At 50.9% G+C, this 12626-nt stretch overlaps 1 protein-coding gene across 1 annotated transcript in view; it reads right to left on the bottom strand.

Annotated features, from left to right (window-relative positions):
- The window catches only part of Csmd2 (CUB and Sushi multiple domains 2), a 562459-nt gene that overhangs the window by 347845 nt on the left and 201988 nt on the right, over nucleotides 1–12626 (bottom strand). The window contains exon 4 of the mRNA XM_085686610.2: nucleotides 10988–11182. Within this exon, the coding sequence (XP_085542736.1) occupies nucleotides 10988–11182 (195 nt within the window). The remainder of the gene's footprint in view (nucleotides 1–10987; nucleotides 11183–12626) is intronic.

A 12626-nucleotide genomic window follows, 5' to 3' on the forward strand; every position in this document is an offset into this window, starting at 1 on the left:
CTGTGGAGCAGAGCAGCCTGGGTAGGAGGGCAGAAGGGAAGGAGGAGATGGAGAAAGGAAGAGTCAGGAGGAAGGGCTCAGGTGGTAACGGAGCCTGACCAGAGCAGCTGGTATTCCAGTCGAGACCACAGGGCTTGCAGGAAGTCTCAGCCTAGACCTGGTGTCCAGCTGTTTGGCCAGAGTGTCCAGGGGATAGGAGGAAGCTGGCCTGGGGCGGAGAGCTTTCCCCTGTATGCTGTGTTCTCCTCAGTTCACCGAACTTGCCTCTGTGCAGCCTGTCCTAGACCTGTGTAGGGGTGGACCTGCTCCTGCCTGCTGACTATTTGACGTCTCCCATGTCCACGGCACACACCTGGAGGTCACATGTGCTTCAGTCACCTCAGCCATGGCTCCTCCCCCAAATCTCAGCCTGATCTCCCATCCTCTCTCATAATGGCGGGGCTAGACGGGCACAGGGGTGCCAGTCTGATCCTATGTTTTCGCTCTGCAAAAACCACCCCTAACCCACTGACACTCCAGATCAGGGAAAGGCCCCCTACCCCTAAGGCAGAACAAGCTCCCTCTTGGATCCCTTCACCAAAGTTCACTTATCTCTCTTTCTGGAATCTTCTCTCTCTTGTTGAGCCTACTCAGTCGCCTCTTAAGCTTTTAGGTCTTTGTCTAAGTGGCACTTCCTCAAGGATCTTTCCAGAAACAACCCCTAGCCCCATCACATACACAGTATGCTTTCCTATAATTACTTCCCACACTTCTTTGGTCAATGACGTTATTGTTTAATTCATATATAGAGGTCAGACTCCCCAAAGGTAGAGACCGTCAGCTCTGTGCCCAGCACCTAGCACATTTCCTGGCATGAGATAGGCATTCAACGAGTATCTGGTGAACCAAGAGACTACACAGGGAACCAAAGATCAGAGAGGTTAAGCTACATTGCCAAAACCACACAGTAAAAGTGGCTAAGTCAGGGTTCTAGCCGAGTCTCGATACCAGGACGGCAGTCTCCTCTATACTAAAGACCCTTTCATTTTGACAGCGGCTCACTAGGTCCTTGGAAGACTTTCAAACGCCCCAGCATCAGTCAGGGACCCGTGGACCATCCCGAAAGCAGGAACCAAGTCCATAAGAACCCTTAGACCAGAGCCACCTGTGCACTCAAAGAATCTGTCCTTCTTCCTCCACCCTGGGCTCCTCTGACCTGCCGGCTCTGGAACCATCCCGTTGTGATTGAAGACTGCTGTAAAAGCTGTTTGGAGATTTCCCTACACTTTCAACAAGACATCGTATTTCACAGTTACAACTTTGGAGTCGTAAAATACGACCTTCAGCTGATGCCCAGGCCTTAAAATATTCATCTACACTTTCTCCTCTGGCAGTGGGCCTCCTGCGCCGCCATCTAGTCATGTGCCCCGGGTGCAGGTGCGCCATGCTGTTACTTGCCTTCCCAAGCTTATGACTTTATTTATGATTGGCTTTAGCTTCTCCTGAAGCCTCTCCAATTAACTATAATTTCAGAAAGCCATCCCTCTGTCCCTTCTGCCCCTGTAAGCCGAAGGCTCTTCAGTGACTCACAGTACAGGAAAGAATGAGAAGAACAAGGAAGAAGGACGCGAGGCCTTCCTCTTGAGCACACTGGGATGTCTGGGAGTCATAGGGTCCTGGCCTAAGAGTCACAGCTTTAAGGATCTTCCTAGAACCAGACCTTCCCCATCATATGCTTTCAAATATCCCTGTATCTAATTATGCAGATTCTGTCCATCTCCTCCCACTTAGGGCCCTTAGCCTCAAAGGAATGACAGTGCCAGACACTTTGGAGTGAGGTCACTATCCTGAAACCCCAGAGTGAATCAGAAGCAGCCAGGCTCAGACTCCCTGAAAGCACAGGCCCAAAGCGGGCACACACACACACACACACACACACACACACACACGCACACGCACACGCACACACGCGCGCACACACACACACACACACACATGCACGCACACACCTTTCCTAACCATGCACTTAGAAACCTGGGACACCGCCACATGCCCCACCCCAAACTGAGATGCATGGGCACTGTCTTCTAACACAGCAGTTGGCCAGCTTCACCTGAAATTAGGGGTAGGGTGAAGATCTATTCTGAACTGACTTTAGGTACCTTTGCAGTAAGGTGTCTGGTGTCCTCAGAATGGATCTATAGGGAAAAACCCTATTTGTCATCCTATGCCCATACATAAGTGTGTGTGCACATGATTACAGCCAGATGCACCATGGGAAAAGGAACACACAGTGAGCTAAGGCTTACATAGCCCTAGTCTGCCATTCAGAACAAACAAACAAAAAGACCACTCATCCCATGCCCTCTTCCTCCTGGAGCCACAGCTTTGGGCACTAACCAGGGGCTCATGAGAATGGTGCCATTAGCCACCAGACTCTTTCCACAGACAGTGTCCCCTCATCTGGATCTCCTGAGGGGAGAAAGACATTTAGCTCATCCCGGTGGGTGTAGTTTCACAAAATATTCTTCAAAAGGTTTGTGCTGAACTCTTGACCCCAAGGACGAGAGCCCATAATCAAGAAGTGACGGGGTTCTAAGGGCCGCACCTTCCTCCATGGATTGACCCATTAATGGGTTCATAATTTGATGGAAACTTCTGGAAGTGGGGCACAGTTGGAGGAAATGGGTTGCTGGGGGTGTGTCCTTTGAGGCCGTCTGTTGAGCTGTGAGCCCGTTTTCTCTTAGTGCTTCCTGGACATCTGTGGGGAACAGCCTCCTCCACACATTCCTGCTGCCATGTTCTGCCTCCTCTGGAGCCCACGGCCAAGGAGCCAGCTGACCTTAGCCTAGAGCTAATGAAACCACAAGCCGAGACAAATCCTTCCCCCTATTTAGTATTTTCTCTCATGGATTCGTCACAGTGGTGGAAATCTGATCATCGCGGGCTGGGACAGGAAGCTCTTTTTTGTGGAGTGTCCCTCATGGGCTAGGCTGTGCACTGGAAACCCCCACGCCACTTAAGAAGTCTGCTGTGTCACCCCTGTGATGGCTAGGGTCAATTGTCAACTTGACAGAAACCAGAATCACCTGGGAGATGGGGCCTCTGGGCATGTGTGGTGGGGCTTCTCTTGACTGTGTCCATTCCATGAAGACCGCCCACTGTAGGCGACCCCATTCCCTGGCTGGGATCCTGGACTGCCTAAGAGAAGACAGGGGATTAAGCACCCTCGTTCTTCTCTCTTTCCCGAACAGTGGATGCAATGTGGCCCAGCTGCTTCCGACCACCTGCAACCTTGACTTCTCTGTTGTGACTGACCTTAGGTCCTTGAACTCAGGCCAGAAGAAATACTTTCTCCTGTCAGCTGTTTTGATCTGAGTATCCTGTCACAGCCCCGAACAAGAAACTTCGGCAACCTCCATGTTTCAGATGAGGAAACGGAGGCTGAGTTTAAAACAGCCTTGTAGCTATAGCTACCTATGCCAGAGCTAGAATTTGAACCCAGGACTCCCTGGCTTCAGAACTTCCCCCATCCACACTGGTTTCTCTGCCCCACGAGCCTCGCTGAGCCATGTCTGATCCAGCTGCGCTCAGGCAGATACACTAGACACCCTGGCACTCCCCTCCCCAACACGGAGAGGGCCCAGCTCTCAAGCCCTGCACCAGCAAGGGGAAGGAGCTTCACCATCAATGAGTTGCTGTGATTATGAGTCTCCTGCTGAGGTCACTAGATGGCCAACATCCTTGCCCATGGTGGGCAGTGGCGGTCAAGACCACAGGCAGCGGGAGCACAGCTGTGGGCTGTCTCAGCGTCACTACCTCTTACTATCCCATAAGCAGAGCCACCCACCTGTCTCTCCAGGCCTTGGCCCCTTCATTCCCAGAAGGGGCTGGCAACACCATGGCCTCTTTAGGCTTCTGTAAGAATTAAATTCGACAGAGCCAGGCCATCATGTCAATCAACGCTGGACAGCAGTATCTGCGGCAGAGAGCCGCAGCAGTAGCTGGAACAAAGCCCTCTGCCGGAAGCATCTATAAGCAGAATCTCGGTTTAGTTTGAACTTCGTAGTGCCATTATTCCCAATGACTGCTGGGAAAATGGGCACGGAGAGACTGAGGGATGAGCCCAAAGCCATAGCAAACTGATACAAATGACAAGGCGCAGACCCGGAAGAATGAATGTGACTTCAGACCCCACACTGTGACTTGTCCTGCTCCAGGTCGACTGTGGGAGCTGCAGCTGCACCGTTCAGGCTCCGTTACTCCCAAGTCACACTGTAATTTATCCCAGCTGCAAACTGTTCGATTTGAATGACAGTCACAGCAGGCCCCATGGATGGTACCTGGGTCCCCTACTATCTGCAGTACTATCTGGGACATCTGACTCCACCCCGCCAGTCTTCGCTGCACAGTCGTGGCTAGCTCAGGACACCTTTGGCTGCAGAAAGATCTTTCCCATAATGCTGGCTCACAAGCACCCTCAAATTTTACCTTAAGGAATCTAATTCTTGAGCTTCTGGAGGGCACAGACCCCTGCCCCTGTCCTGGTCACCCTCGACTTGCCCATCGTCATCCCGATCTGGCCAGCACTTTAGAGAGAGCTTTCTGTTCAATCTCAAATCTTTGCTTATTAGCAAGGCCTATGAGTTATACTCTAAACTGAGACCCAGATCCTATATGTCTTCTACCTGGGTCTATTGTATCAGCCCCAGTGAGCTACAGGTAGCCATAGGTAGAGGCAGCAGCTACCTCCTAATTGTCTTCGTTATGTTCCCTACCTAATTACAGTGCCTCTCCTTCTTGTATCCAGACGGAATGCGTGTGCATGTGTATGAGTCTCTGTGTATATGTTTGTGTGAACATGTGTGTGTTCTAGTGTGTGTAGGCTCATGTAGAGGCCAGAGGTCAAAGTTGGAGTCTTCCTCAATGTTATTTATTTTTATTTTTTGGTACAGGATCTTTCAATGAACCTGGAGCTTATCAGTTTGCTAAATGGTTGATAGTGAGCCCCTGGGATCCCTCTGCCTCTGCCTTCTCAGCTCTGGGATTAAAGGTGCGAGCTGCCTGGCCCAGCTTTCACAAGGGTTCTGGGATCAAACTGGAGTCCTCACGCTTCCCCAGGACACAGTTCACCCACTGAGTCATCTCCCTGCCCCCAGCCCTGGGGCCCTTCTTTAGAAGTAAGTTGAATTGGGCCTGCTTGTCATGTAAAACCCCACCACCACTACCGCTGCCCTCTGAATTTTGACCTCAACCCCACCTTCTCACCCTGCTGCCCTCCCCACTCCCATGTTGCCCCAGAAGTCTGTCTTCTGTTCCTTTAGCAAGCTCTTCTCTAAGTCCGTCTCTATACTGGCTGCCCCTTTTGCTGGAATGTTCTTCCCCAGTCTGTACCTAACAGGCTCCCTCTTGTCATTCAGGACTCAGTTTACCTGTCACCTCCTGAGAACCCTCTCCTGAAGCACACCTAAAAGGCCGAGCTTCGTCCATCCATCTAAAGGAGCATTCCTAGTTCTCATCCCTGTCTGAGTTTACTCAGTGGAGGACCATTTTCTGCTTTCTGATTACTAGGATATAAGCGCTGTGAGCTCACAGGCCTTGAGTTTGCTTCAGTCATCACGGTAGCTTTCTGTATCTAGACCAGTACCTCCCATAATAAGCAGTTAACTAATGATGCCTATATGGCCCACAATAGGCAGATGATAAAAGACATCTCGTTGGTACACAATATGTAGACGCTTAACAGGAAGTTGTCAGATCACTGAGGGAATGAGTGGAGATTAGGGATTAGCCCTGTAAACCTCTTGCTAACCTACCAACTTCAGGGCTCAGAGAGGTTTAGCTGCCTTCTAGGGACCACACAGGTCTAGCTGCTGTTGCTAGGACCTGTCTGACTCCCAGCACTGCTGCATTTTACAATCTGCAGGTACTGACCCTTGGGCCTAAAAATACCTACTGCAGCTTGAAGCCTACTGTCCAAACTGCTGACTGAATGCCCGTCCCCTGGAGGTCTGGTGGCAGTGGGCAGTGCTTGTCCTGACTCTTCAAGGCAAAGCCCATCTTGCTCTAGACAGTTTCTCCCAGTCACTGGCTTCTTGTCCCCTGTGCATCTGAAATCCCTCCCCCCACCGCCGCTTCCTAGAGCTGTCTTTGATCCTGTTCTGATGCTCCTCCAAGTCAGAGGCCGGCTGCTGTAACACACATGGTCTTCCTCGCTAGGGATCAAAGAGCTTCCACTATGTTTCTGTCTCTTAGGGACCTCTGCCTAGGGTGGCAGATCAAGGGACATCACGGGCCTGGCCTTCTGCTCTCCGCTAGCTGGACAGAACCCAGACGGGCAAGGAGCCTCAGAAGGAGGGATCCTTGGAAGTCAGCTTCAGGACGGCTGTGCCTGGGACCCCAGTTGCTCCATAGCCCACCTCGGCCTGTGCTCTGACTTGCACCTTGACCCCAACCCCCATTTCAGTGGACAGATCAAGGCTTTTGTGTCTGATTGGGGAGCTTTGGCCGTGTGTCCGACAGAGAACTCCCTCTTGGGTTGCTTGGGTAGCATGCATTCTGGACACTAGTGCTGAGCACGGTCTACCCAGGCTGCTGCACATTCAGCAAATACTTGCAGACAGCTTTCCATTGGGGAGACTAATCTCATGAGATCAGCCCTGGAGAGTCCTGTGTGGGAGGCTCCTTCCTGAGCATAGACCAGCCATGCTGGTCCAGTGGTGGCACCTGGCATGGTCTGGGTAACTGGTGAGCACTTTTGCTCCAGGGAGACTTGACCTTCTGAGAACAGCCTAAAAAATCATTTTTCAGATGAGCACTTATATCCTGAGGACACATCAATAAAGGCAGAACTCTTGGGGTAAGAGGGAGGCCCAGGATTCTGAGATGAGGAAACAACTGCATCTCAGCCACATGGGCAGGCAGAAGACTGCCCTGAGCTCTTCTTCTGGGTGTAGATGAAGACATTCTCCCTGTGGCTCACGTGGGAGCTCTTTCAGAGGAGACTGAACAGCGGGAGACAAGCTGGTCTGGGGTTCTTTCTAGAAAGATCTTGTGCTCCATGTTAAAGACACAGACGTTGTCAAAGTCAGTGGAAAAGAGCTCCTGGGGTGAGCAATGAGGCTCGCTCAGACCTGTGCCATCCACGGTGGGAGAGGATGGATGGGAGAGCGTGTAGGTGGGGCAGGTAGGTGGCAGTCTACAAAGGGACACCTGCATTGTGAGGGGTCATAGCAGGTGACCAAGTGTGGAGCTGCAGGAGTTGGAGGAGATCAGGGGAGTCCTAGATGTGCCACACTCATGGACTACAGATGGGGTGTGGCTGCTGTCAGCGGGGTCAGCAGGCATCCATTGCTCCCATGGCCGGACACACTGACATTGGAGAGTGGTGGCCTAATCAGACCTGGCTCTCATCATTACTGCTGCTACTGGGGTTTGCAAGGAGACAATTTAGCAGTCAGCTCCAGAGAGGGGGGGCAGAGGAAGAGAGAGAGAGAGAGAGAGAGAGAGAGAGAGAGAGAGAGAGAGATCGATCTTTGGTTAAAAAAAAAGGCCACTCTATGCCTAGGGGAGAGGGGAGTATTAGAGAATGTAAAATCAGGAGGGGAACCAGGGCTTTTGTGCTTACAGAGTGGATAAAAGTCCTGAACCAAGGCCAAGTTACAGGGAGCCTCCAGGCAGAAGGGGCTGGAGAAAGAAGAGACAGCCAGCATCTTGTGTCTTTTAGGAGAAGCATTGCCACCAAGTAAGAGCAGGGAGGCTAGGCCACAGGCCTCCGGGTCAGTCACATGTTTGTGGTAACTCATTTGCTGTGCAGGGATGGACGGTCCCAACACTGCCACACTCTTCAGTGAAGGATGTGGTCCCGCAAATGCCTCTGGGCCTCTGCTCACTGAAATTTAGAGGGTTTGGGTTTATAGAGGCAGGATTGTTCAGAAAAAAAAAGTGCCAAGTTCCCATTCTACTTGCCGGAGTAGAAGCAGGGCTGGGAGTTAGGTGAGAGGAAAGGTGAGGAAGAACTCCAGAAGGTGTAGGCAAATATGAGCTCTGTACACAAGACTTGGATTACATGTGTATTTAGTTTCTGTCGTGGACCAAAGGGTGTAACATCTGCAGTGCTTAAGAAAGGACTGTGCTTCCTGGATTACAACTGAGACATGTAATTTTATCTACTCTTCATTTCCTATTCTAGTACTAGGTCACAATTCTGACATGTCCCTCAGAATGTGAGTATGTGAAGGGTGACATCCCCAGGGCCGAGTATGGGTAGAGGCGATACAACAAAGGCCAAATGCACATGGGATCAGGCTACATAGGGCCACACACCTGAGAGGGAGCCAAGCTCTGACCCAACCACCTTGGCCTTTCTTGCTAAGCTCCTAAAAAGATGTAGATCCTGGGCTAGACAGGGGACCTCAGAAGATGGGGGCAGCAGCGTTAGTCCCACGGGCTCTGTCAGGAAAAGCCAACACCACTGAGCCAGTTCTCTTGGAGGAATAAGCAAGCATTGAGGCAGTGGCAACTCGGGTTGACGGGTGGCTTGCCTCTTGGAAGACAGACTCCAGCAGGCGAGGGTGCTGGGATGAATGGATGATGTCTTGTCATGTGAGTGGGGAGAAGGGAACAGGTATGTGTGCCACGTAATTTTCATTCCTGCTGCTAAGAATAAACTGTGCAGACGGAGGGAGGTGAGAGCAGCTTGGCCCTGGGGCTGGTCTTTCAAGAGGAGAGATTCATCAGAGAGGAGACTCCAACTTGAAGCAGGAGAGCTACCTGCAGATAACGTCTGAACTGCCAGCAGAGCTCCCACACAAGCATCAGTGGGTTCTGGCTCCGTAATATTTGAAGAAATTTAGGAATTTAGGAAGAAAAGAGTGGCCAGTCATGCAAAAGACCATTGGAAAGGCAGGCAGTCTCAGGGTCAGAACAGTTCCCATTTGACTGGGGCAACATGGTGTGGGAACAGTGTACAGGGCTAGCCTTCAGTGGAGAAACTGGGGGGTCAGGATAGGTTGCAAGCCTGGCAGCAATTTCAGGAGCTAAGCTTGGGGCAGTAGGAGGGGAGAGCACAGATGCTGTGGGTGATGCCACCCCTGGGCAGGTGGTCCTAGGTGGTGTAAGAAAGAAGCCTCTCTCTTTCTCTGCGGTGTAAGCCACGGAGAGAAAGCCAGTAAGCAGCATTCCTCCAGGGCCTCGGTTCAGTTTGTGCCTTGAGTTTCTGCCTTGGCCTCCTCTGGTGATGGACTGTAAACTATCAGCCAAATAAACACTTTCTCCTCCAAGTTGCTTTTCGTCATGGTGTTTTATCACAGCAATAGAAAGCAAGTTAAGATACACATTCTTTTGAAGAACTAAGAAAACATCACCTATAGGCATAATACCAACCCAGGCACAAGCTTTAAGAAAGAAACAGACCAATATACAATGGAAGATAATAAGAAGGTATGACAGTTGATTTTGATTGACACCTTGACAAGCTTTGAAATCACCTAGAAGACACACCTCTGGCCATGTCTTTGAGGGCTTTTCCAGAGATATTTTATCAAGCAGGGAAACTCATCCTGAGTATGGGCATCAGCATCCCATGACTTGGGTTGCCACACTGTATCAGAAGGGAAAACACCAGCACTCATCTCTCTCTGCATTCTGGCTGCAGACACAATGAGCTGCCTGATGCCCCTGTAACCATTACGTCCCCGCCATGATAGATTGTATCCTCTCAGACTGGAAGATCAAATAAGTCTTGCTTATGTACATTGCTTTTGTCAGGTCCCTTTGCCATAGAAATGAGCGAAGTAACATGAAAGTGGTGCACACACATCATGATGGAAGATGGTGCACACACACAATGATGGAAGATGGTGCACACACATACCATGATGGAGGTTGGTGCACACACACCATGATGGAAGATGGTGCACACATAGTATGATGGAAGGCGGTGCACATATACCATGATGGAGGGTGGTGCACACACACCATGATGGAGGGCGGTGCACACACACCATGATGATGGAGGTGGTGCACACACACCAAGACGGAGGGTGGTGCACACACACCATAATGAAGGGTGGTGCACACACACCATGATGGAAGGCAGTGCACACACACCATGATGGAAGGCGGTGCACACACATCATGATGGAGGGCGGTACACATATACCATGATGATGGAGGTGGTGCACACACACCATGACGGAGGGTGGTGCACACACACTATGACAGAAGGCGGCGCACACACAACATGATGAAAGACAAGGCTCTCGCACTATGGTTGAAATGCATAGATTTTGTTTTGTTCCCCCTCTTTTCTTTTTCTGTATCTTCTAAGCTCTTAAAAAAAAAGATCGTGCATTGTTTATTGTCAAATAGGAATGATTGACATTTATTTGGCTTTGGAGTGGGGAGGAACAATAAAGAATAGTAGGATGACTGATGTCTTGGCTTGCTGGGGACTGAGTGGGCTTCCTAGTACATGAAGCTTTCAGAACTAAAACCAGGATATCCTAGGTAGATGGGGATATTGGTCACTCGAGTTGTGAAACATGTTAGTTTGGATGGTAGTGAGAGGCTGGAAGGAGGGGATTTTTGAGCTGGGCGAGAAGTTGAACTTAAAAGTGAAAAAGGAAGAGCTCCAGGCCAGTAGACGTCTTCTGGGGAGTGCTCCATGGATGAGGGATTAACAGTGATGGTGTCCAATGCCATAGAAGCGGACACTTCCTCTGAGACAGGACCAGTGAGCCGGCACAACAGTACAGTGAATTTCTTACTATGGGAGCAACCTGGCGAGTGCAAATCCAAGGACTAGGAAGTCAGGTGGGGCTGAGGAGCCTGGGGGAGCACCTGGGGACCCAGGGACCTTCAGTGTTCCTGGATTTGAGATTCCCACAAAAGAGATACCATTCCTCACTGGGTGAGGTGCAACTCCATCCAGAGACAGATCCCACTAGAAGTTGGGTCTCCCCTCCCAGCCTGCACAAGCTCCCACAGGCCCCCTTTAGTGACCTACCTCTGCAGGAAGGCAAAGGAAAGTCCCACGTGGCGCTGTTCTCGGAACTGGCATGGCAGGTGAGCACCGCGTGACCCTCCAGAAAGAAGCCAGGGTTGCAGCTGTAGCGGACTTTGTCACCTAGGTTGAAGGTGGAGCCTTGCTGGACACCGTTGGGCAGCCTCCCTGGGTTCCCACAAGTGTGGCTCGGGAGAACTGTGAAGAGAGAAAGACGAGACTGGTGAGCTGTGCTTAGCCTTAGGCACCTTAGACCCTAGCAACTCCCCTTGGGCCAGGGCAGCTGTCTGGATCTTATGTCTTCTCTGGATGGGATCGGCCACTACTGACCAGCTCTCCTCTCTTAGCTGCCGATCACTGAAGAACAGGTTACGTGTAAGAGGTCACAGGATGAGGACTTTCCTTCGAACTCCCAAATGTTCTGTTTGTCCATATGCAGCACTGGGTGTGAGTTACATCCACCCTTATTACTAAAGAAGAGAGCTCCCCCTTGGGAGAGCGGCACACTAACCTCTCGGGCAGAGCTGCCTTGATTCAGAACCTACACAAGAGTCAAAGAGTAGGGCTCTTGCTCGGCGCTCTTTAAGTCTGGTGTCCCTGCCTTTGTGACTGCCGCCCTACCAATGGTAGAGCAGAGGCAGGGAGTTAAAGGGGTTGATTAAGGTTGGGCTAAGCACAGAGGAGGGGAGACGGACTTGAATTCTCGTGTCCTCAGCAGAGCTGGGAGCAGGCTGTACAGTATGCAGCTGGAGCCAGAGCAATCACAGCACCTACGAGGGTCCTGTCATTATCCAGAGCGAATGGCCTTGAGGAGGGCGCAAGAGCATCCTGACCTGTCACTCTTACCAGGACGATGCAGCACTTCTAGGCTTGCGTGTCTCCTATTTTCCCCTGACCCAAAGGCCACCGCTATCCTCCCACCCCGCCCCAGCATTGCAGGATTGCAGCACAGAGCAATGGCCAGGGATATCAGCCTGAGGAACAGGATCACTGTTCACTTTTTCTCCATGAAGCTTCGCCCTCCCCTTGCCACCAATAGTTTAGGAAGCCACCCCTGAGAAGCCTGGGATGTAAAGGGACATTCTTGTGTCAAAAATTAGTGGTTGAAGCTATTCATTCATGTATCAGCTCATTCGTGCAACAAAAATTTATCGTGGGCCGACTGTGCTCAGCGCTTGGAGTATAGCCATCTAGGTAGAACAGGCTTGCTTTGCAAAAATGTTAAGGATCTGGGCATTCTCTATCTCTGGCAAGTCAGAAGACCCAGGTGAAAGGATTTGCTTCTGCTACTCTGCCAGTTGGCTCTGGTTAGTATTTCTCATGAGCTTCTGCTATGGCTCACTTGTTGTTTCCCATGATCAGCTTTTGCTGGATCACCAAATAAATGTGTGCCACAATCCTCTGCTGCTAGCTCACTGGATGTTTCCCACAATCCCTTGCTGCTGGTTTTATTTTCCCATGATTCCTCACTGTTTCTTTCCTATGATCCTCTGTAGTTGGCTCAGTTGTATTTCCCATGATCCCCTGCAGGTGGTTCTCTGAACATTTCCCAGGATGCCCAGCTATTGGCTCAGCTCTACTTTTTACGGTCAGTGCCCCACATTGCTGGCACATAGAGAATTTCCCATAATCCCTTACTGCT

The sequence above is a fragment of the Myodes glareolus genome, chromosome 3 (assembly GCF_982192425.1).
Source record: "Myodes glareolus chromosome 3, mMyoGla1.1, whole genome shotgun sequence".
In the NCBI taxonomy this organism is placed as follows: Eukaryota; Metazoa; Chordata; class Mammalia; order Rodentia; family Cricetidae; genus Myodes; species Myodes glareolus.